Below are 23,438 nucleotides of genomic sequence, written 5' to 3'. Positions count from 1 at the left end.
CCAGTTGTTTAAGTGCCGTTAGACTTCAGACATTGAGTAACGCCCATTTACATGAGCCATCTAACGCGGACGGATGGATGGTTTATCCAGAAAAACCTAAGTGGTAGTGAAGCAAGATGGCACGAAGGTCATTGACTACTACGTAGTGTATGTACTGGCAGACTTGTTGGTTGAGCAAGTGGTGATATCCTCCGTCGTCTGTCTTGTCCTTTCTTGTCTTGCCCATTCATCTTCGTATTTCTCATTTCAGTTAAGTTTTGTATTTTGCTTCTGTGTTATGTGTTCTCACTTATTGATTATCAGATCCCGCGGGTATTTCAAACCACCACGACGCCGTTCGTTATCCGTCCGTTCGCCACCTGGGTCGATTCCGTCTTGAATTCACACCCTACCTTACTTATCTGCATAGAATAGAATAGATCGTAAAACACAACTGTACCTACCTACCTACCTAACTAGTTACTTCACTTATAGGTATGTCCTCCGTCACCTCTCTTTGTTTCCCGTCCCCGTTCCCGTTCCCGTCCATGTCTCCGTTTCATCTTCCCCTTTCTTCCTTCCTTTCTTCCTTCCTTCCTTTCTTTCTTCCGTGTCTGCAATCCACGTGTGTGTGGCGTACGGTCCATACCGCACCTCCCTTTCATTCCTCCTCCGTACGTAGTAGTCTTCTTGTTTAAATGCGTGAGTGATGGAAGCCCGGGACGGCCCGTCTGCTTGCTTTGTTGATGGCTGTTGGTTCCTGTGAGTTGTTGCCTAGTTTGTGTTAGCTATTTGCTGTTGGTTGTTGGTCGCTACCGCAACGAAGGAAAGAAGTGAGCCACAAAACAAAGAAAGGGAAGAACGTGGCGTTGAAGGGGGAAGGTGCGGCTCAAGGCAGAGAAAAGTGCGGCTCGTCCGTTGACGCCTGCCTGCCTGCCCTACAGTAGTGAAAATACCGACGGGCGAGGTTGCGAAAGAAAGGAAAGGAAAGCGAAACAAAGGACGGGAAGAGCGATCGATACAAAACTGCAAAGATATTTTCTGTGTTATCAGGATGTTCCGCACATGCCCAACGTCGCCTGCCCCGGAATATCTACTATTTCTTGCCTGGATTCAAAATGTGTCTAACCGTTCAGCTGGTATCATCATGGATAGCATTAGTTAATTCCGATTACTAGCTAAGCACTGCTTACGTCAAGGGTATATATAACATTTCTGAGTGGGTGAGGTTGGCGAGGTCGGTGATGCGACCGGCTACTCTGCTGTTTCCTCACTCCTTCCTCTCTTCACCTCCTCTCCCATCTCTTTGGTATCTTCTTGAAAAAGGTAAGCTCTCTGCCGTTGCCTCCAAAGGGTATCCTCCAAAAGCCTCATGAAAGAAGTAAAAGAATAATGTACTAGTAGGACCTGGGAAGAAGAAGGCCCTCACTCACTAAGACTGGCTGCCGGAAACCCTCCGCTACGGGCGACACATCCTTTCTCCTTTCAGATCAACCCCATAAAGCTGCTGGTTCTTCACTTAGCCTCCTCATCCTCCAATTTCAGTTCCTCAACCTTGAGCTGCTCCTCGAGGGTATCTGTTGTAGGAGTTTCGACCTCGGCGGCAGTGGTAGCAGCAGTAATAGCAGCAGCAGCAGCACCGTCCTCAACGAGGTCAGGTCGCCAAACGGCCTCGATGATGCTCATCCGGCATCCCTTGGGCCTTGTGACGCCCTGTGCAACAGTAGCAAATCGTAAGTCAGCAAGTTATTTCGAGGTAAAAACCGTAACGTCGTACTCATGCGGTGGGATGAGATACCCGCGACTGGACCTACCTTGAAAACAAACCCATCACTAGCAGACTTGAACAACTCCCTGAACTCGGCCTCGGTGCGCTCCTGCGCGTTGAGCAGCGCCAGCATGACCAAGTCCATGCGACGCATGACGGTCTCGTCCCAGGGGTTTTCCTGGCCGGCCTCGAGGAGGCAATGGTCGTTAATGATGACGCGGGCGCCGGGCTTGAGGGCGGGGATCAAGTTCTTGAGGAGCTTGATGGCGTAGGGGGTTGAGTAGTTGTGCATGATCCAGCGGAAGAAGTAGACTATAGGTATCGGTTAGTAATCGAGACTTGGCAAGAGGGAAGATATGATACTCACCATCAGCATCCTTGGTAGGCTGCTCTTGGAAGAAATCATGAGGCATCAACTCAATCCTGCCAGCAACCTGCTCGTCCTCGCAAATCGGCTTGGGAGCGCTCTCCACCGTCTTGGCCGTATCCTGGACCACAAACTTCATGTTCTTGTACTTCTTGGCCAAATCCACGGACACGAAACCGTGCGAACCACCCACGTCCACGAACTTGCCTCCCTTGGCGTCGATCTCGCTAAAGTCGTAGCCGCCACCTTCGACGTCGAGCAGGTACGAGACCTCGTAGCCCTCGCCGCCAGTAAGGCTGGCCATGGCCTTGCCCATACGCCGCGCGCGCGCCGGGTCCTTGCCGAAAGTGACGAACATGGGCTCCTTGTCGACCGTGTCGAAGGCGAACTGGAAGCCGGCACGGGTGAGCGAGGTGGCTTCGGGGTGGGTCTTGAGTGCCTCGAGCACGTGGGCGGCAGCCGGGAAGATGTCCTCGCCGTTGAAGGCAATCCAGGCGTGCAGATCGCCGTCCTCGGCAAGCACGCGGGAGGCAGCTGTGTGGGCGATCATGCCCGGGGTGGGCTCGCGGAAGATGCCCTTGGTCATGGCGAGGCGGAGGACGCGGGCCAGGTTAATGGGGTCCAGTGACGTCTTGGATTGGAGCTCCGAGAGGGTGATGGTCTCGGTTGGGGGGAACAGTTTTGCTGAAAGCTGTTAGAGATTTGCAAGAAGGGCAAAACAGTGCAGTTAACCATAGACTTACCGATGCCATAGTGAGTGATAACTTGCAAGGCAAGGACGTCAAGGAACTACAGAGCGTGTCAGTTCAACCTCTGTTACCGAAAGTGAAGAACCGTGAGAACAATTCCCGCCAACGTACCTCCCAAACACCCCATCTAAGCGACTCGCGGGGTCCATGTGCGAGCAAGCCCAGTTCTCTGGTAGCAAAGATGATTTCCTGTCTGCTCTTCGAAATCTCGGCGGGAAGTTTCGGGAAATCCGCGGGAGCATCAACGTCGAAACTTGGCATCGGGAGGTTGTTTTCCTTCATGTACGTCTCCAGCTTTTCCGTTTCCTTTGCAATCTTTTGCGCCAACACAATCATCCGCGAGGTTGACGTCGGCTGCTCCGGCTCATCGGGAGGTGGGGTATGAATTCCAGTGGTGGTGGACTGAGGCTCCTTGGGCTTGGAGGATAGTGATGAAGAAAGGGCCGAAAACGACAAGCGGTTTTGCTTCTTTCCGTCCTCGTCGGAGCTGGGTGACGGGCTGTGGTTCAGCCAAGAGCTAATCTTGAATTTTCCCATGGTGACAGTTCGGTTTCGCTTTTCGATGTATGTGGTGTTGCTTCAGAGTCGAAGTTGAAGAAAGGTCCAAGTGACACACGTAGTGCTCCAACCGCAATAAGTGGATATAAGTATAAACAAGGGAAAAGCTTTGCCGGCACGGTGATCCTGGTTCCAAAACCGACCCTTGACAAGTGAAGTGCCTAGAAACATGAGATCAGCCATTCACTTCTCTCAACTAGACAAACGGGGATGGAAGAGAGGCTCATTGAAGCCACACGTCCGTAGGAGGTTGAGACGGAATGAGTGGGCCACATCACGCTATTGACTAGTTCCCCAAGCCGTACATGACAAGAAGCACGGTTAAGGCCATACGTATAAAGAGACATGTCTTTGGCATTCCGCAATTGCATGGGTTTGAGATCCAGATGCCAAGCAGGGGATGATACAAAACAATCAGGGGCTGCCGGTTGGTGGTATAAAAATGCAACACGGTATTGGGTGAAACAGGGCAACAAAACAGAAACGGGAAGGTAGAATACCTGTGAGTAAGAGCCAACGTCAAGAACTATTACTCCTGACTGACTCACTTCAGAAAGAAGGACGTTGTTTGAGGGCCGTCGTTGAGGGTGCAGTAACCTCGGTGCAGCAGTGGTATGTACCGTGAGGACTGCTGCTGTATGTCTGATGGCTGTCTTCTGTCTGTCGGATTCTGCTTGGCTTGGCCAGGATATCGACGTCGAGTAACACTTTGGACTGGCTTGGGTTACACCGAGGTCACCGGCTCCGTCTCGTTGGGAAGCTGATTGCCTACCGGGCCGGTCGCACGGCCGTATGACTTGTCTGTCAAACCGCACTGCTGGTATCAAGTCCCGGGACGTTGGGGACGTGTTCAGTTGGCGTGGTGTTGGTCGAAGGGATGGAGGGGAGGGAGGCGTGGAGTAATAACTGGGCTGGTCCCAGGCTGTCGGTGTTGATCCGGCCTCAATATGCGTATCCGGGAGAAAGAGAAGAAGAACCAGTGAAGTTTGCCGGCGAGACTGCGGGTATAAGTCGCACGACAGTTCTTGTTATGATGAAGGCAAAGGCGAATAGGATCAGACGGCAATGAACAGGGCAGACCCAGGCTATAGAGACGGGCTTCTACATGGCTAGAGGCTAGCTAGCGGAGAGGAGAGGAGTCGCTCCGGGAGGAGTCCATGAGGAGCCGTGGTCCATGGTCCGTTCTCCATGGAGGAGGAGGCGAGAGACTGGGAGAAGAGGACCCAGAATTCCCAAAAATGGCAAAGCTGCATCGATCGATCGAATGGCGGTCACGCACGACACGACAAGGCCATGCCCACCATGTGAGCAAACCATCCCTTTGAGTTATTACCAACGGGGGAGCGCATGCAAGCGGGCGGCTCCATCAGATCCATTCTCCCGTCTTGTAAGTCTCCATTCGCCATCTTCTGGCATATCCATCTCCATATCCATCCACATTCCTATTCATAAGGACCGGACTCCGGAGAGGTAGGAGGGGTACTGTATATACGGAGTTGCTGCCATGGGCCGAGGTTATGCAGTATCTCGTCCAGGGACTCGTATTACGAACTCTGGAAACATAGCCGAGGGATGGCGTTGGCTTTGGCGTTGCTCGAGCCGAGTGTGGGAGAGGTGAACGGCGGCCACTGGCTATCCAAACCGTCGGAACAGCGCCCCCCCCCAGTCTTTGAGCCACTGGGTCAGGTACAGGCGCTAGTACAGCCTGGGTACAGCCTGTGAGGAACCTCAAATCCAGAAGTGGTGGACACTGGCGGCCCGTGGCAGAAACGTGGGGAGTGAAACCTCGCTCGCCCCTGGAGTTGGTTCCTGTGGTTCCTGTGATTCCTGTGATTCTTGTGCCTGGGACCTGGCGCCTGGGACGGGATTTACGGACATTGGACCGGCTTTGGAATTTGGGACCTGGGAGGTGAGACCTGAGGAGTGCCCTGACGTCTCTAGGGACTTTGGCCTGTATGACATGTTGTGGTAGATGAGCTCTCACAATGTTGAATATTGAAGCAGGACAAGAGAGGACTGTTGAACACGCAAACGGTGCCAAGGTGAACAAGTGCAGTGTGCAGTGATGTCAATTGCTATGACTGTGGGTGAGGTCAGGAAAAAGAGAGACGAACAGGTCGGAGATGGATGCGGGAACAAAGACATTTGATTGGTCAATGGGGATAGTCTTCCTTCTTCCTTCCTTCCCCCTGTGTCCTGGACAACAAGGTTGCCGCTTCCTTGATGCCAATTCCATAGCAGTCAATCGGCGTCAATCGGTATTGAATGATTTTCATCATGGCAGGGACCTCCAGGACCGCTTGCCTCAGCCTTTGGGCAATGGCCGTTCCCACCCTCAAACGCCTTGACAGTTGCCAAGACTTCCCGAGAATTGAACTGACCACAACTTTTTGACAAACGGACCATCGAAACGAAAGACGAAAATCAAGAAACTCAATTATATCATCAAAAAGAGTGCTCCCTTGATAGTCTCAAGCATGCTGATGTCGAATCTACAATCATTTTTCTTTCATCTCCTCATTTGGTGGAGATATAGCCAAATGAAGTCTTATTCTTTTCGTTTCAAAGGTCCGTTTGCCAAAAAGTTGTCGTCAGCTCAATTCTCGGGAAGTCTTGGCAACTGTCAAGGCGTTTGAGGGTGGGAACGACGAGCAGTGTTGAGTGGAATACTGTGGACGTTGGCGGATGACCTCCCTCAACTACGCCGCAGTGTTCATGTCACGGTAGTCGAAACCGCCATCAAGCCATCAAGCCATGTCTCAGCCATACGTTCTGCCTGACAGCTGTCAGCACGGCATTTCAAGGTAGCTTTCCGTCATCTTTGACGAACGTCTGGTCGATCAGGGCAAGTCAAGATTGAACAACACTGGTGAGCCAAAAGCAGCATATCCTTTGAGAACTAAAATCACTGTGATAGTTGTATTCTATCACACAAAAAGCCCGCATCGGACAAACACAGCACATCACAGCACTCCAAAGTACCTACCTACATACTCGGTTCCAATATCACAAGGAAAAGGATGGCAGATGGATGCTTCTTCCTTCCGTAGGTTGTTCCCGCTTTTAGTTACGGCTACTGCTTCCGACCCAATGCCATGGAGAGGGTATCGACTATCGGAAACCCGTAGTGTGCTTCCTCCGGTGTTATTGTCCACGAACTCCATACGCGAACAGGGAAGCCTCGGCTGATCCATGTACTGTAGTCAGTCCACCGGAAACTCCGATGGTCACGGTGCGGTGGGACAACCAGACAGACAACCCACAGGCGAACGATGGGGAAGTAGTCTAGAGAAGAAATGGAAGAACCCGAGTCGGAGATCCCTCTCTTGTGACTTGTAAATCGGCCTTCATTCTTGCTTGACCTGCTGACCTGTTGACAGTCGATTCCGTCTCTCCGTCCTAATAAACCCGTCAACGACTCCCGGGGAGTCTCCCCTCTGCCCATCGCTTCAGCTCTCATCGCCTCTCATCGCCGAACCTGTTGACGACATGCCCTGTGGACTAGGGGGGGGTCCGGAAAATCTTCCACTTGTGACGGTCACCAGTGAGAAGCTAGTCTCAACGCTACTGCTGCTGCTGTGGGGAAGCGAGAACTTGCATTTTGCGATCGTGTTCGGCGGCCGTTAACGACCGGCCTGACCCCCGGCGACCACGGCATTGGTGCGTTACGGCGGAGTCGATCCCTCCTTTTTCTTTTTTTGACGAATTGGTGGGTTCGTCATGATCTCGAACGAGCGACCGACGGACGAAAAGGTCCAATCCAATGCCATATCTTCATTCTTCAATCACGGGCAAGCGAACCTCGGCACACCACACCATACCATACCACACCATACCGCTCCTGGTGAGAAGGGGCATGATAGGAAATGCGGCGTTTTTGACCTCCGACTTGGTCTTGTGCTTGGGGGTGCCTTGGCTATGTACATTTCCCTGGAGTTTTGGGGGAAAAAAAATAGCTAAGTGAAGAGGTCAGCAGTCAATATTGTGCTGCACGAGAAAGCGGAGCATTCATTGAATGTGGCATGAAGAGCAGAAACGATGGGCAAGCGAACGATGGGACCCTCTACAGGGGCTTTATTAAGTTAGAGTTTAGTGTGGCTCTCGGCGTGGGGCCTCACTCACGTCTTTGCTTTCTTGTCTCTCTGCTGTCTTTCTTTCTTTCTTTCTTTCTTTCTTTCTTTTGTTTCCACCATGTCACTTACTCGCACTTTCTGGCAACTTCGCTGCAAACGTTTGGCCACAGTATAGATAGATGGGTAAATGAATTCGCAAATGGAATTTTGACCCAAAAAAAAAAAAAAAAACGTCGCTAGTGGTATCTTATACGTAGGAGAGAGGCACAAGAGGATAACGGGGGAAGAAAACATAACCAAAAAAAGAAAAAGCCATCCTAGTGTAAACCCCCATCCGTCCGTCCGTCCATTCCAATCCCATACATCTTCAATGAACCATTGAATCATCCATCCAACCGACGTGAACCTATCCAAAATACCCCTTTCACTTCCCATCCATCCGCCCCATCCGTTGATCCATCCCATCCCATCCCATCCCATCCCATCCCATCCCATCCCGACAAAGACTCACATGCCAGTTAATAACTCCGCACCGTGGGCTTCTGCCCATAAATAATATGCAACGGCATATACAACAAGGCCGAATTATCATGATACGCCCTCCGAACCTGAATCAAAAACATCTCGACCTGCTCTCTACTCCACCTCAATCCTCTCGTGAGCGGGCCCAACGCAATAGCCTGGATGCCATCCAGCAGAATCGTGCGCCAGTACAGCCCCACCGTTTTCAGGACTTTGTTCTTGGGCCAGGTGCCGATGGGGATCTGGAGGATGCGCTCCGTGACGTTCACGAATCCGGCCTCGCGCATCATTTGCGCCAGGTTGCCGCCGGCCGCGGCGTGGAAGTCGACGCCTAGGGCGGCGAGACCTTCGTGGACTAAGGCCCAGTATTGAGCCATGGGGTGGTCGGCGGGCATGGGACCGGTCATGGAGACGGGGAAGTGCACGACTTCTTGCATTTCGAACCAGCCGCCTGGTCGGAGGTGTCTATGATGGTAAGCATCGAGGTTAGCGAGGCTGGAAGCAAGAGGGCTGATTATGGGATGAAGGAGGGGGGAACCAACTCTAATGTTCGCCTCATTAGACGGGGCCAGTCCTTGATGCCCATCACTGTGTGGCGAGCGTGGATGTAGTCGAAGTAGTTTCGTGGGTGTAGCCATCTTTACAAGTTTCATGTTAGTTCAAGATCATGGGACGTCATCTCTCTCCTGAAGATGGTTTCGTCAACTTACGGGCTCCTGTGAATTGGTTAGTGACAACTCTTTAGTAATATAAAAGAAGGCATGGGGGTAACATACTCAACATCATCCACCATAAACCGCACATTAGGCGGCACCCACTCCGGTTGTATTGGACTTAGATCTACGCCGAGGATATTGGCGCTCTCGAAAATGTCACCCACTATTGGATGATGATACGTGTGTCAGCCTTTCTTCTGATCATAGGGGAAGGGGGGGTGCCTGATCTCGAATCTCAAAGAGGGCAGACACTTACTCTCAATGCACCAAAGTCCTGTCCCAGTTCCAATGTCCAAGATTTCTTGAGGATGGTTCCCTATGGGCGCGTAATATAGCCTTCCGCACAGCATCTTCACCATGGCATGTTTCATGTCTTCTCGTTGTTGCCTGTTCACTCTGCGTTAGCTGAACCGTGTTCAGGTAATGCTCAGAGTATCCCCACATGATGTCTCTAGACACTCGTCGGATCCGCATAATATCAGAAAGATTTGAACGTACTCAACATCATCATTGGGAAAGTTGTATCGTCCCTCCCGGAACCTGTGATAGCGCCTCCCATTCTCATAAACATAGTCGCGAATACTCTCGGCTAGCGACGTCGAACATGTCGTGTTGGCGTCTGATTCGTAACCCGCGTCTGAAGCCATATCGTCATGGTCGATGGTGATATTCCCGTCCTCGGCCGCTTGCTCTACAGCTGCTCTTTCTTCTTGCTCAACGTCAAACTCCTCGTCACCATCTTCTTCTCGGCCCCGTTTCGTCGCTTTCAAGGCCGTGTGGTATGGACACGATGATAGCAGCAGTCGACTCGACCTCTCGCCTGGCGAGCTGGGTTCACCCGAGGGAAACGGGGATGCGCCGTAAAGTGAAGGGGAGTTTGTCGTCGATTTGGAAAAGACCGTGTCCGCACGAGATATGACGGAGTCGGTGCTCTCCTCCAGATCTGGATTATGGGTCGTTATTGGAGCATCGTCGGCTCGAGGAGACTCTGGTGGTGCGGTTTCACTGGAGGCGAGGATGACTGCTGTGCCCGCTTGCGCAACCGTGTAAGCGGGGGACTCGTCCACCACCACCTGCTGGGCTTTCGTCGAGCCTTTGTCGACTCGTGACGAGATCGATTGGGAATCTGGCTGGACCAAGGTGCCATCGTCGCTGGCGGATGAGCTACACTCGTGCGTTCGGTTTTTGTTGGGGGTCGAGACACCAGGCACAGCCGGGTCACCCTGTATGCGCTCCATCCTGGACGCCGAGTACCTACACAGCAGGCGCGAACCTGGAAAAGTTCCTCCCTTTTCTCGTTTCAAGGGCGGCGAAGGGGACTGGTGGATTTGGACTGCAGGACGGGGATAAACCCAAGACAGGGACAGGCTACCTTTTGGGCCAAATGAGGTTGCAGCCCGTTATATCGCCTTGACCCTGGCAGAAGCAGAAGCAGAAGCAGAAATAGCAGCAACAGCAACAGCTCCTCACGCCCGTTATGTCTGTAGGTCTCAAGTACGGGCTATGTGGTCTCGAGTAACACGCGGACCAAACGGGAAGCGTTGATTGCTCAGCCAGGATTTGTGTATCGCCGTTAGGACAGAAGAGCCTGTGTCCCACCAACGGCCAGCAGCATGCACAGCAAATCCGTCCGTGAAGGGGTCCGAAGTGTTGTTTGGCGTACTGTGTAATGGTTCTGTACCTTGGCACGAGCAGTCGTCAGGAAGACTGGGAAGGAGGAAGAGAGAAGCCCTCAGGATATGAGAGACCACTTTTCACTGTGAAACAGACCCAAAATCGGAATAAAGACGATGCGTAGGATAGGCCAGCCGTGGCTTGTAATCTGGAAACGGGAAGGAAATCGGGATTGCTGCGGCAGGATGAAGAATCGTTCAGACCGAGATCCAGGTTCGTACGGTTGGTGGCCAGTGGTCTCAGCGTATGTTCCACACAAGGGAAGCCCAAGTATGTGACACAGTACGTTGACGGGGATATGAGCACTGATTTGCTGTCCAGAAAGCAATCAATAAAACTGGCAATCGAGGAATTCGTCGTGGATGAAGCCGTATCAGCTTAACCCATAAAGTATCGCCCGAGTGAGTGACGAGTCTGTGCTAATGAGTATGGACTCGAATTGGAGGATGGTCAACTGCCGATGAGCTCGTCGTCCGCGTGGTCTTTGGGATGAAGGCGAACAGCTGCCGAATGCTTGCACTCTGCTCAATGGCAAGCAAGATGTGAAGGGGTGAAGTTGGCAACAAAAACCAAAAGGGCAAACAAGATGAGTGTTATGGACCTCTAATGACTTCCCGGTCCTAGGTTAGTATGTAGTCTGGACCCCCTTGTGTTTTACACCAGAGCTTAGCAGCCAGGTACAGAATACGCAGTACCACGCTGTTAAGGGATGGTGAAAACTGAAGATAAGGTACATAATGCAATCGATCCCTGACATATAGCGTGGAATGCCAGGATAAGGGGGGTTTGACAATTCTTCCCATTCTTCAACTCGTCAACCCCCACCCATTTTCGAGAGCAAGTTCCTTGTCGTCTGTTTTCCCCTCTGTTTAAGGTGCTTATTAACCATCAGTACGGTTTCATCCCGATGTAATAGATCCGGCTTGCAAAATGGTGGTGTCGTCAAGTACGGTGATGCGGTGGGCGGATGAAGTGACCCGGACAAGCCACAGCGTACTGCAGAAAAGCCACCAAAATGGAAGGAATAGACAGTCAATTCGATGCCGTGTTACCCCAGACCAACTTTGAAAATACACTGAATGGAAAGGCCGGCACCGCTAGTTGCTTTCTTCAAAGGTGCTGTTAGTCGAAATCATCCACTAACGGCAACCTAACTGGATGGTGCCCGTATACATCATGGCCCGGTCTCGATTTGATGGTGAATAGGCCATGGGGTACAAAGATTTGTAGCGTTAGTGTGTGATTCGGAAGAGACAGAAGGGGTCCATGTGGATGCTGGCGGAATCCTTCCAGATTCCACGTCGTGTTCCGCACACCAGCTCTGGTCTTCTCGAGAATGGCATTCAAGCCACAGAGTTGTTGCTCAGGCCAATCCCAGCCCAGGAAAGCGGGGCCTTGCCTAGCTTCAGCCTCAGTCCAGCCCCAGCTTCCCTTCGTCGTTCGTCACTTGCATTCGCTGGACGGACTGGAGCCGTGCCCCACCCGACAGGCAGAGCAAACTGACGTGGAGCTGGAGCCTTGTTCCTACGTACCGCTGTGGTTGGGTTCTGCTAGCAGTGACAGCCCCCACGCTCCAGCAGCAGCTACCTACCGTGACGAACCACAGCACTACGCCAACCGCTGGGGACTGACGACACTCACGAGTAGTCTCCAAACAACAACTGCCCCTCAACATCAACAACACGAAACCCCGTCGCGAACCTAGTCGCCGCCCAACCCAAGATACTCGATAGTCTGACAGCCCATCCACACATCATCGATACTGCACATCATGGCGGAGCCTGCGTTCAAGCCGGAGAAGGACTTCTCCAAGGAAGTCGACAAGCTGCTCCCCGAGGCCGAGCAGTTGGCCAAGGTAAACGCAATACCCCATCGTTGCCACCGCCTTCAGACCGCATACTGATAATGAAACAATTTATTAGACAGACATCCATGCGGCTATCGAGAAGCTCTCTGTCCTCGAAAAGCAGACGCGCCAGGTAAGCGCCCTTAGCCACATACCTAAATAGTCCCCGCTCCTTCAAGCTGACCACGCGCCGATGACAGGCTTCCGACCTCGCATCGACATCCCGCATCCTGGTCGCTATCGTTACCCTTTGCAAGAATTCAGGCGACTGGAGCTTGCTTAACGACCAGACCCTCGTTCTCTCCAAGAAACATGGCCAGCTCAAACAAGCCATCACCAAGATGGTACAGACCGTCATCGATTTCCTCCCCGAGACCCCGAACCTGGAGACTAAGCTCTCCGTCATCGAGACGTTGCGCACCGTTACCGAGGGCAAGATCTTTGTCGAGGTTGAGCGCGCCCGCGTCACCAAGATTCTCTCCGACATCAAGAAAGAGCAGGGCGATCTCAAGGCTGCGACCGATATCCTGTGCGAGCTTCAGGTCGAGACATTTGGCTCCATGGACAGGAGGGAAAAGGTGGAATTCATTCTGGCTCAGGTGGCGCTCTGCATAGAGAGCGGAGATTGGACACAGGCGGGCATTCTCAGCAGAAAGATCAGCACCAAGTACCTTGCGCGCAGGCCCAAGAAGTCGCAAGAGCAGCTCGACAAGGAACAGAAGGACAGGGAGGCCAAGAAGGCCAAGGGCGAGGAGGTTTCCGAGGAGAAGGAGGATGATGTCACCGACCTCAAGTTGCGATACTACGAACAACAGATCATTTTGGCCAAGCACGACTCAAGGTACCTCGACGTCTGCAAGTACTACCGTCAAGTGCTGGATACCGAGGCGGTAGAGGAGGACCCCGCCAAGTTGCAGGCCGTAAGCTCTTCAGACACACCGTATTGCGATATTCTTATACTAACATGGGTTGACAGGTCCTGCAAAGAATCATCTACTTCATCATTCTCTCTCCTCACGACAACGAGCAACACGATCTCCTCCACAGAATCCAAAAGGACCCACGAATCGCACAGGTTCCTCAGGATGCCGAGCTGTTGAAGCTGTTCACCGTTCACGAACTCATGCGCTGGCCCGAGGTTTCCAAAATCTTCGGCCCACACCTCTGCAGCACCGAGATCTTCGACTCGGAGCCCAACCAGTCGGCCGACGACAAGGCTTTCCAGCGTTGGCAAGACCTGCGCAAGCGCGTCATCGAGCATAATGTGCGTGTGGTGGCCAAGTATTACACGCGCATTCGTGTGGATCGCCTTACCAAGCTGTTGGATTTGACCGAGGACGAGACGGAGAAGTATATCAGCGAGCTCGTAACGTCCAAGACGGTCTATGCTAAGATCGACCGTCCGGCGCGCATCGTGAGCTTTGCTAAGCCGCGGGATGCGGACGATATCCTGAACGAGTGGAGCTTCAACATGAAGAGCTTGCTAGGCCACCTGGAAAGAATCGACCATCTGATTACCAAGGAGGAAATGATGGCAAGAATCCAACCGGGAGCAAAGTCGTCAAAGAAGAGTACTAAGGAGAAGGCGACGGCGCGCTAGAGAAGCTCAAGCCTCCTTACTCCTCTAACCCCAATTGTGGTCAGAACCAGACAGCGATCATAGGGCGAGGCGATAAGTCGCCGAGCCGAGTTACTCTCTCGCCGCCATCTTCCCGGCAGAGACTTCGTCGGCACCTAGCAAGGCTGGGTGCATTACAGCACAAATAATCAGCTTTGTATGAATAGACATGACTACTATGGAGCAAAGGGACATAATTATTTCGTCACTTATATCCCGATCGTTAGGAGCGCAGTCTACTGCCAGGCAGACGAGTAGCCCAGCATACAAAATAGCTCCAGTCTTTTGCCAAAGTGGTGCCGTAGGCTGTTGTAGGTTGATTGAATTATCGAACCCATAGCCGCATGTGAGAGGATATGAAAGGACTTCATCGTCCAAGCTTCTCGAATGGACAGTGAACTGTGCAATACTTGAGCAGCTGCCATGAGGCTCTGCGTGATGTGTATCGTTGTGAATGTGCAGAGTTGACCGGGCCGTTAATATCAGGCCGGGCCGAGCCACGTGCCCGGACCCCCGCTCCGAACCCCCGGCAAGATCGGCATGCATGTTGGCCAAGACATCAACCAATAACCAAGGCAGTAGCCGGCGCTGCCATGTCATCATGATGCCATGATCCGAGCATGCCATGCCAGGACGGGAACAATGGAACCCGCCAAATGCACATCATGGCCACTGCCATTGAGATTGAGCAGCTTTGAACCATTCGATGTTATGATCTGGAATTATCCTCTCGAGCTGATCTCTACCTATGTAAGTGCAGTCTTCACAGTTCGAAGATTGTGATATACTGACACCATCAACAGTATACCACCACGATAATCCCAGGTGTCACCCGCAAAGGAAATAGATAGCCTAGAGTGTCACAAAGGTACACGTTGCCGTTGCCCAAGATGGTCATGACAGTGACAACATCAACCGGAAACCGGGTGACCATGTACTGCCTGGGCAGCCTCACATTCGTCCCCAGCGAGGCAGTCAAGGACGAGGAGACGCATAAGCAGGTACTACAGCGGCTGGCCGAAACCGATGACTTTGCGACAGCCATCCGCACGTGGTTCCACCTATCCGACGACGTCAACGTCCCCGAAGCCGATGAGTACGTGTACCATGCGATTGCCAGCGTGAAGCTGTCACAGGTCCAGAGGGCGGTTGATGTGGGCGGGGCAAAGGGTATGCATGGCTGGTATAGGTTGGAGGGGGGTGATTTGGTATGTGTTGCTTATGCTGATTTTAATTGGGCCCCCTTTTGTTGTTTACTTTCATTCATCACATCGTATGAGGGCACCGAACTCAATGACTATCATTACCTCGCAAGATATGTATCCCACCGCTAACCCTCACCCACCCCAACTCTCCAGCTTCCTCCACCACCGCAAGCAGACATAGAATCCTACATCTCCATCTTCCTCCCCTCCACAGCCACAGCCTCGGCCCTCACCGCGTTCCAGTCCAACGCCAAACGCTCCTCCATCCGCCTGCGCGCAGCCACCTACCTGCTCTCCAAGCGCTACATCGCATCCGACGACCATCCCCTCGGCAACCAGCTCATCATCCCCAAGACCAAGAAGGACAGCAAGACGCCTTTGCCTTGTAACCCCTACTTTGATTTCTGGGCCTGGTCATGTCGGAACTTGGAATGGTGCGGGCCGGTACCTATTTCTTCATCTTTGCCCCACAACAACAATGGAGAAGAGACCCAGCAAAATGAGAACGACGAGAAAAAAATCATCCTCTCCAACCCCCGCATGTCCCACCACATCCTCCCCATCTTCATGCACCACTTCGGCTGCGCCGTCCCCTCCCACGAATCCCTCTCCCTCCTCAAGCTCTTTGCCCGGGGGCGCCCCATAATCGACATGGGCTCCGGCAACGGCTACTGGACTTTTATGCTCCGGCAATACCTCCACTCTCTCGGCCCCTCCTCCTCCTCCTCCTCCTCGCAACAAAAAGTCTACGCAGTAGACAACAACCAATCAGAATGGCGAGTAATGTGGATAGACGACACCATCATCGCCGACGGCGTCCGCTGGCTTTCTTCCCCTGTTCATAAAGGAGGGAAAGATATGGTTCTGTTGCTGGTGTATCCGATTGTGGGTGGGGAGGGCAGTGCCGCGGGCGGCAAGGAAGGGGGGTTCACGAGGGAGTTGATGAAAGCGTACAAGGGGGATACGATAGCCGTGGTGGGGACGCAGAATGGGAATGGGTATACGGGGTTTAAGGGGGTGACGATGGATGAGTATATGGAGAGGGAGTGGGGAGGGGAGGAGGGGTGGAGGAGGGTGGTGCAAGTGCCGTTGCCGAGTTTTGCGGGCAAGGATGAAGCGTTGTTTGTTTTTCAGAGGGGGGAGGCGTTGGGTGGTGGGGGTGCGATTGGGGAGGCTGAGGGAACTGGGAAAGCGAAGAAGAAGAAGAAGAAGAGTGGGAAGAAGAAGGGGGTGGAGGCGGAGAATAAGCATGGGAAAGATCAAGGGGAGGGGAAGGAGGAGGAGGAGGAGGAGGAGGAGGAGGAAGGTGCTGATGAGTGAATTAGTCGGGGAGGATATGTGGATGATGGGGTCCTTAAAGACCATGGCGTTAGCAAATGAAGAAGGAGTTGAGATGCGCTGAACCGCTTGAAGAGGAAAAAAGTGCGGTCATAGTAACAGAAAGGTTGAGAAATCAACTGAAAAGAAACAGCCTTAGATGATAGAAAGATAAGAGATATCACCGAGCGATAGAGGAATTTCAGAAGAGGATAGATAGGTACCTCTATGTTCTGCCCACGTATTATTATTCGTGACTGCCTGCTATGTATCTTTCCTCCGAGACTTCTTAAAGATTCAATACCATTAGCCTCACATCCCAAAGAAGCATAATACCAATCAAGATAGGTATCCCTCCACTAAGACTTCAACCCATCCCTCTCCTTGCCCTTCCCCCTACCCTCCACCCCCTCCGCCCTCTTCTTCAACCCCTCCATCCACACATCAAACCCCCTCATGATCTGATTCCCCGCCGCCGCCTTCACCACCGGCGCCAACACTCCGTAAAACGTCTCCCAGCATCGATAGGCCGTCTCGGGCTCGTCAAGCGTTCCAGAGGGAGGATAAACTTGGACGAACTCTTGCACGCGCTCGCACCGGAGCATCCTGTTTGGCATAAAGAGAGTGGGGCGGGTCTTCCAGGCTATGCGGAAGCCGGTGCGGCGGATTTGGAGCTTGTTATTGTTGTTGGTGTTGGTGTTGGTGTTGGTTTGGGGGTAAAATATCGCCTTGGCTTTGTCTTTTCCTTTGGGGTCGGTGGGCTTGTCATCAGCCTTGTTGGTGGTGGCGGGAGTTGTCATTGTTGACTGCGTTTTCTTCCACAGGAGGAGAAGAGCCATCAGATCGTCATCGTTTTGACTTTCACCACCACCACCACCACCATCACCACCGCCACCGCCACCGTCGCCGCCAGAAGAATTGTCCTTAGCAACCCCAAGCCCAGGCTCAGCCCCAGCCCCAGCACCAGTCCCTCCAGCACTAGCACTAGCACTAGCACTAGGCAAACTCGCAGCCGACACCGAAACAGACGAGACATGCGCCTCAACAACCTCGTCAATCCGCTCAAGACGACTGACTTCGAGCGCAGTGTTGCGGGCACTGCTGTCCTCTGATAGAGGGTCCATATGGACGTGGAAAGTGAATTTGGTGCCTAGGCGGAGAAACTCTGGGCCAACTAGGTTGGGGAGAGCTTGGTGGTCCCCATCCGGCTGAGCGTCTATGATGCATTTCCGGCAGTAGCGATTCCATGATGGGTACTCTGACGCCTTCAGAAGAACTTCAAGACAAGTACGCGGCGCGGCCTTGATATGTGTCGAACAGGCTATGGTGAACGAGCCGGCTCCGGGCTGGCCGTGGGTGGGAGTGGGAAAGGGGCCGAGGCAACCGGTGGCGGCCGTGTCCGGCGGGATCGGGGGCGAAGGTGAAGTCATGTTGAAGTTGGGAAGTTGAAGGGATCAATCAGACTGAGACGTCAGCACCGACAACTGGGGTTCGAAGCCGAACACACCAAGACGAGGTCGTACCCAAGGGGGTTGTTTGATGTTTCGTCCATCCCATGTAGCTTCAGCGCAGAAGATGTCAATGTTATGCCATCACGCAAAAACCGGTTGCCTGCAAGATACGGGCGGCCGTGCATGAGAGGGGTTACCGTCGTCCCCAATTCTTGATCACATCTTTTCAAGTTGTTGTGCTGAATGAGAGTCCAATGGCTGGAATGCACTAACAATTACACGTGCCAAGAGGGGTACATGACCCGACCCGACTAGCGCCCGAGGTTTTCGCTTTTTTGACGACACAAAAACAAGAATGACGACAACACATGTTCCGAAACGGCCATTCTCCGACTCGCCTGACAACCATGGACACCTGCGGAAGCGAGCGATGAAGTTTTGGGGCCCTAAGAGCGGAAAAAAAACGCAGATAATTAAGAGTCGCTATCGACAACAGAAACAACAGCCCAAATTTGCAAACACCGCGAGAGGAGTCATGCCCCGGCCTAGCAAGCGGCGACACCTCTTCTCTTAATACACATAACGGAAGTTGGGGTTCTCCTTGTCCGTCAGATCCTCAAACGCATGAACCATCTTTGCGTCACGAGCCTCTTGCACACCGGCGGCAGCGAGCTCATCCCGCTTCTTGTTCTGGTGTACCAGATAGAACCGCAGGCCGACGATGACGACGACGAGCAGGCTGTAGCAGCCCAAGTGTGTTGAAAAGGCGAAGAAGTACCGTGGCTTGTCGGTGTCCAAGAAAACTTGGGGCCCTATTCGGTACGAAACACCGTCAGCACACCATACTAGGAGACGAGACAAAAACAACTTACCAATGGCATTTCCGGTGGCCCAGATGATAAAGTTCAAGGCAACGGCCACAGACTTCTTGGTCTGGCCACCCACGTTCCGCGAGAGCATGGACAAAGCCAGTGTCTGAGCGGACCAGAAGGACAGCGTGATATAATAGCAGATGACCAGCCCAATCTTCTGCGTCTTGGAGTCCGTCGGCACCGTCATGAGACAGATGGTGCCGATAAAGGACGGAATACAGAAGCCCAACATCGTCAGCAAGTTCTGGTTCGTCTTCTTGACGATCCACACGGAGCCCAGCAACACCATGATGATATAGAAGCCCAGCACCATGGCCAACAACTGGGTCTCGAGCAGCGAGAACCCAAAGCTGCTGATGATGATACCCTGGAAGCTACCAAGGCCGCTGGTCGGGAGCGTCGTGCACAGCTGGACGAGGGCATACCCCCAGACCTGCGGGTCCTTCAAGGCTTCATAGACCTGCTCCTTCTTGAACTTGCGGTTCTGCACGCCCGTCTGGTTAGACCGCACACGCTCGACCATCAGCCGCTTGTCCTCCTCGGAGAAGCACTTTGCACGCATGGGCGAATCGGGCATCCACCAGCCGACAAAGAGGCCGTACAGGACCGAGACGATGCCGTACGACAGAAACAGCCATTGCCAGGACTTGAGGGGGCCGGTCTTGATCAGCGAGAAGCAGTAGGCCAGCAGACCGCCCACGATCTGCTGGGCGCCGTTCATCATGTACCAGTAGGTCACCCGGGACGCTTGCTCCTCGCGCTTGTACCAGATCGAGGAGAGGATGACAAAGGCCGGCTGGCAGGCGGACTCGAAGAGACCGAGAAGCGTGCGGACGACCACCAGGCCGGTGAAGTTCTTGCAGAGCGCGGTGCAAGCTAGGACGACGCCCCAGGCTATGATCATGAAGCTGAGGTACTTGGCGATGGGTACGCGGGCGATGATGTAGTTCTGGGGATACTCGACGATGAGGATGGTGATGTAGATGCAGGTGGTGAGCCACGAGTACTGGAGGAGTGACGATTTGTTAGTGGCAACGATCACAGGACAAGCTAAGGGGCTTCAAAACGAGACGGCTGTATGGACATACTTGCTGACCATGGAGACCAGTGTCTTCCCTGATGCCCATGATGGAAGAAAAACTCAGGGTCCCCTTGTCGATGGCCTGGATGAAGTAGGTTGTGATCATGATGGCGAGCACTCGTTTGTCGATCAACCTGCGTAGGCGACTATTCTCCTCTTCCGAGATCTCGAAGGCTTCATCGGCGACATATTTGGCCAATTCTTTGTCGACCTTGTCGTATCTTTGCTGGTTCCCCTTATCCAGATCTGGAGAGAAAGTTCTTTCAACCTCTTCCAAGCCGTGCTTGTCGTCGACTTGCTGGATGTCCCTGTGTGGGCTGGCCACGTTTGGTTCGTCGTGTTCCGACATGTTGAATTATGGATCTCTGATGTCTGGGAGAGGAAGATGACTCTTGACCTCCAGAACAGGCCAAGATTGAGATGGAGATGAAGACGCAGAGAGGTGGGAGAATAAAGGGACGGTAACATCGTGGAGAGACAAAGAATCTGGGGTCTACCAGTCTTGCTGGTCCGACTTCTACCCCATGGGGAAGCCTGTCCCAACTGCAGACTAACAGACACCAACCATACGATTTCTGGTGTTCGTGATCATCCTTTCTCCTGTTTGTTGCCGACTTTCTCTTCTCACTGGACGGTCTGCTGCAATTCACGCCGGTAAGATGGGTTAAACCTACCCCGAGCAGGGGTTTACTTGGAAGTTGGCTGGGTCGTTTTCAGCCCCCAAGGGCAGCCGTCTCGCCATCGTGGGGGTAAGGATGGATGGGGGAAAGTAGTAGCGGTCTCACTACCGCAACGTTGCTTTGACAACGGTTATCTTTCGACTATTGGGGTTCCTTATATTGAACTCAATGGCCTATGTCTCGCATGAGCTTTTCCCAAGGCGCTCTTTAAGATCTCTCTTAGGGAACTCACTGAGGTCGGAGCATTCCTCACTTCGCCAGGCTGCCTTCCCATCCTCAGCTTGAGATGGACTGAATGTAACAACCAGGATATCACCTCCCCAACACAAGACCACGAGACATTCCTGCCCTCGGTCTGAAAAGGGGCTTCCCCCGACTCTCGGTCCGGTGTGCCCCGGACAGCACACTCGAGCGCCCTTCCCGCAAACAGCCAGGCGATTTCCCAAGCCTTCCCCGCACGCCATGAAGCCCCTTCCGACGCTGTTAGCGTAGCGGCTGACGAGTCACCTGCGGCGGTCTCGGGGTGATTCCAACCGAGCTCCCCCAACCCTTTCAGTGCAAGCCTCTGCCATGATATCCGATGGCGAGACATCAAGACCATGGAGATTCTCCACCAAGCAGGAAAGATCTCGAGAATAAAAGCGAACAGGCAGCTCGGTTAATCCGTGGTTATTGGGTGGTTTGCACCAAGAACTTGCCAGCCGGTTTGAAAACCTAAACACCATCCAACCATCACGACCCTCAGTCCTCCATCTCACCACACTGACACGGCGTTGTCATTGTTTCCTACATATCAGCCAGCTCAGGCCTCACACCAAATTCAGCCAAGATGCCAGCAGAACTTCACGGAGTCAAGTCTGCGGACATCGACTCCAACATCAGATTATTAATCGACGCCCTGGTCAACATCAAAGACAAGACAGGCGAGTTCCTATTGACTCTCGAGGATGGCCGTGTAATCGACACCAAGGGCTGGAACGACTGGGAATGGACGCACGGCATCGGCCTCTACGGCATCTGGCAATACTACGAGCTCAAAGGCGACCCAGACTGTCTCCAAATCATCGAGGACTGGTTCGCCGACCGGTTCGCCGCGGGGGGCACCACCAAGAACATCAACACCATGGCCGTCTTCCTCACGCTGGCCTACGTGTACGAGCGCACGGGGAATCGCACCTACCTGCCGTGGCTCGACAGCTGGGCCGAGTGGGCCTACCACGACCTCGAGCGCACCAAGTACGGCGGCATGCAGCACATTACTTATCTCGAGGTCAACGACCAGCAGCTGTGGGACGACACGCTCATGATGACGGTGATGCCGCTGGCCAAAATCGGCCTGGTCCTCAACCGGCCGCACTACGTCGAGGAGGCCAAGCGCCAGTTCCTCCTGCACATCCAGTATTTGTTTGATACCAAATCCGGCCTGTTCTTCCACGGCTGGGAGTTCGACGAGAAGGGCGGCGGGCACAACTTCGCCAACGCCCGCTGGGCCCGCGGCAACAGCTGGCTGACCATCGTCATCCCCGAGTTCATCGAGCTGCTGGACCTCGGGCCGCAGGACCCCATCGGGGCCATACTGCGGAGCACGCTCGAGGCGCAGTGCGAAGCCCTAAAGTCTCTGCAGGACGCAAAGTCCGGGCTGTGGCGGACGCTGCTGGACGTGCCGGAGAGCGAAGGGTCGTATCTCGAGGCGAGCGCCACGGCCGGGTTCGCATTTGGCATCCTGAAGGCGTTGAGGAAGAAGTACATTGTTGGCAAGGAGTACGAGGACGTGGCAGTCCGCGCGGTGAAGGGGGTTTTGGATAATATTAGCGACAAGGGGGAGCTGCTGAATACCTCGTTTGGGACGGGCATGGGGAGGGATTTGCAGCATTATAAGGATATCCCGACTACTAGTATGCCGTATGGTCAGGCTATGGCGATCATGGCTCTGGTGGAATTTTCGAGGAGGTTCATCTAGGGAGAGGAAAACAAAATTAAAGGTCATCGATAGAGCCAGTCGAGGTCACTTTGCGTTTTATGCAGCTCCATCAGGTGGTTAAAGGCGTTCGTTCATCAGCGTCGAGGATTTGCGCAGAGTTGATACAGGACACCACTCTACAGCAATGATCATCAAAGCCTTCAGCCTAGGTCAAAAGCAGCAACCACGGCATCACGGAGCCCAAAAGAAAACTTCCCCCAAGCAAAAGGAGTAACACAGCAAAAAGAAAAGAAAAAGGGAGCCGGTAAATGTTTGAGTGCCACTGCCCGGAATCGAACCTGGGACCTGCCATTCTGGCTCAAGCTACTGACCTTAGTCGCACAAAGGCGAGCGAGTCGTCCTGAGCGTGTGCTACCACTACACCACGGGGCCATTTACCAGCGGTTGGGTTGTTGGTTACCGAGCCGTGAGAGGATGGTTATTATATACCTACTTGTTGGAAGCAGCGACACATTCCTTCCCTCGCAGGGAGGTTATACACGACAGGAGGCCAGGAGCGAACCAGGACGCCTAGGATGTTAACAGGTCTACGGGGTAATGCTGCCTTTTAATAAAGACTTAGCGAGCCCACGGTTGTTTATGTTGCATTACACAAAGAATCAGCACTAGACCATTCTCGAACCTGGCTCCTGGGAAACTTCATATGCACAGACTCGGGGGACAATTTGAGACGGCCGACCTTCCCGGTCTCCCGGTCGTGCCGGTCTCCTTCCCGCGGCGGGAGATTGGAGGAGCAAAGTATGGGGTGTTCCATGCTCCTCTTTTGCAATCCTTTAAGCCTGAAGTGTGTTCCCGCTACGACCGAGGTGGTATTAGGCGGCCAAAGCACAGAGCGAAGATGCAGATGTCGTGGATAATATCGGAGGAGTTGACCAGATATAAACAAAGACACTATGAGTTTTCCCACCCGCCAACTCGCCACTGTGAGCTCTGCAGTAGTTTTCAAAGCTAACCACGTCGTCAGCACGGATACATCCTAGG

General features: G+C 53.3%; 7 protein-coding genes and 1 pseudogene across 8 annotated transcripts; 3 read left to right on the top strand and 5 right to left on the bottom strand.

The window, feature by feature from the left end:
- Window positions 1-1,129: 1,129 nt before the first annotated feature.
- On the bottom strand, window positions 1,130-3,491 carry B0H65DRAFT_3573 (S-adenosyl-L-methionine-dependent methyltransferase). The gene is made up of 5 exons (XM_062823669.1): window positions 2,975-3,491; window positions 2,858-2,903; window positions 2,115-2,798; window positions 1,794-2,059; window positions 1,130-1,692 (listed from the first exon to the last, which is right to left on the bottom strand). The coding sequence occupies exons 1-5, from the start codon at window positions 3,398-3,400 to the stop codon at window positions 1,495-1,497; spliced, it is 1,620 nt and encodes a 539-aa protein (XP_062685579.1). The 5' UTR covers window positions 3,401-3,491; the 3' UTR covers window positions 1,130-1,494.
- A 4,468-nt stretch (window positions 3,492-7,959) lies between these two features.
- B0H65DRAFT_3501 (S-adenosyl-L-methionine-dependent methyltransferase) lies at window positions 7,960-10,246 on the bottom strand. The gene is made up of 6 exons (XM_062823664.1): window positions 9,231-10,246; window positions 8,989-9,119; window positions 8,793-8,895; window positions 8,727-8,732; window positions 8,559-8,654; window positions 7,960-8,481 (listed from the first exon to the last, which is right to left on the bottom strand). The coding sequence occupies exons 1-6, from the start codon at window positions 9,968-9,970 to the stop codon at window positions 8,013-8,015; spliced, it is 1,545 nt and encodes a 514-aa protein (XP_062685578.1). The 5' UTR covers window positions 9,971-10,246; the 3' UTR covers window positions 7,960-8,012.
- Window positions 10,247-12,177: 1,931 nt separating this feature from the next.
- On the top strand, window positions 12,178-13,852 carry B0H65DRAFT_543544 (PCI domain-containing protein; the record flags this gene model as incomplete). The annotated part of the gene is made up of 4 exons (XM_062829235.1): window positions 12,178-12,261; window positions 12,329-12,385; window positions 12,453-13,172; window positions 13,229-13,852. The coding sequence occupies 4 exons, from the start codon at window positions 12,178-12,180 to the stop codon at window positions 13,850-13,852; spliced, it is 1,485 nt and encodes a 494-aa protein (XP_062685577.1).
- A 908-nt stretch (window positions 13,853-14,760) lies between these two features.
- Window positions 14,761-16,395, top strand: B0H65DRAFT_418095 (uncharacterized protein; the record flags this gene model as incomplete). The annotated part of the gene is made up of 2 exons (XM_062824124.1): window positions 14,761-15,078; window positions 15,229-16,395. 2 exons carry the CDS (start codon window positions 14,761-14,763, stop codon window positions 16,393-16,395), a joined length of 1,485 nt encoding a protein of 494 aa, XP_062685576.1.
- B0H65DRAFT_553929 (uncharacterized protein) lies at window positions 16,069-18,091 on the bottom strand. Its single transcript, XM_062829994.1, has 3 exons — window positions 17,439-18,091; window positions 16,843-17,066; window positions 16,069-16,618 (listed from the first exon to the last, which is right to left on the bottom strand). The coding sequence occupies exons 1-3, from the start codon at window positions 17,820-17,822 to the stop codon at window positions 16,549-16,551; spliced, it is 678 nt and encodes a 225-aa protein (XP_062685575.1). The 5' UTR covers window positions 17,823-18,091; the 3' UTR covers window positions 16,069-16,548.
- A 322-nt stretch (window positions 18,092-18,413) lies between these two features.
- Window positions 18,414-20,145, bottom strand: B0H65DRAFT_543541 (major facilitator superfamily domain-containing protein; the record flags this gene model as incomplete). Its single annotated transcript, XM_062829234.1, has 3 exons — window positions 18,414-18,655; window positions 18,716-19,721; window positions 19,804-20,145. 3 exons carry the CDS (start codon window positions 20,143-20,145, stop codon window positions 18,414-18,416), a joined length of 1,590 nt encoding a protein of 529 aa, XP_062685574.1.
- Window positions 20,146-21,191: 1,046 nt separating this feature from the next.
- On the top strand, window positions 21,192-22,517 carry B0H65DRAFT_3387 (Six-hairpin glycosidase-like protein). Its single transcript, XM_062823607.1, has one exon. It carries the CDS (start codon window positions 21,306-21,308, stop codon window positions 22,434-22,436), a length of 1,131 nt encoding a protein of 376 aa, XP_062685573.1. The 5' UTR covers window positions 21,192-21,305; the 3' UTR covers window positions 22,437-22,517.
- Window positions 22,518-22,714: 197 nt separating this feature from the next.
- B0H65DRAFT_t2 lies at window positions 22,715-22,828 on the bottom strand (annotated as a pseudogene). Its single transcript has one exon. The product of its transcript is annotated as a tRNA-OTHER (tRNA).
- Window positions 22,829-23,438: the final 610 nt, after the last annotated feature.

Source organism: Neurospora tetraspora (assembly GCF_033439725.1).
Source record: "Neurospora tetraspora strain CBS 560.94 chromosome Unknown B0H65scaffold_1, whole genome shotgun sequence".
In the NCBI taxonomy this organism is placed as follows: Eukaryota; Fungi; Ascomycota; class Sordariomycetes; order Sordariales; family Sordariaceae; genus Neurospora; species Neurospora tetraspora.
Note: the sequence above shows the minus strand (reverse complement) of the source record. Positions and strands in the feature narration are given on the sequence as shown.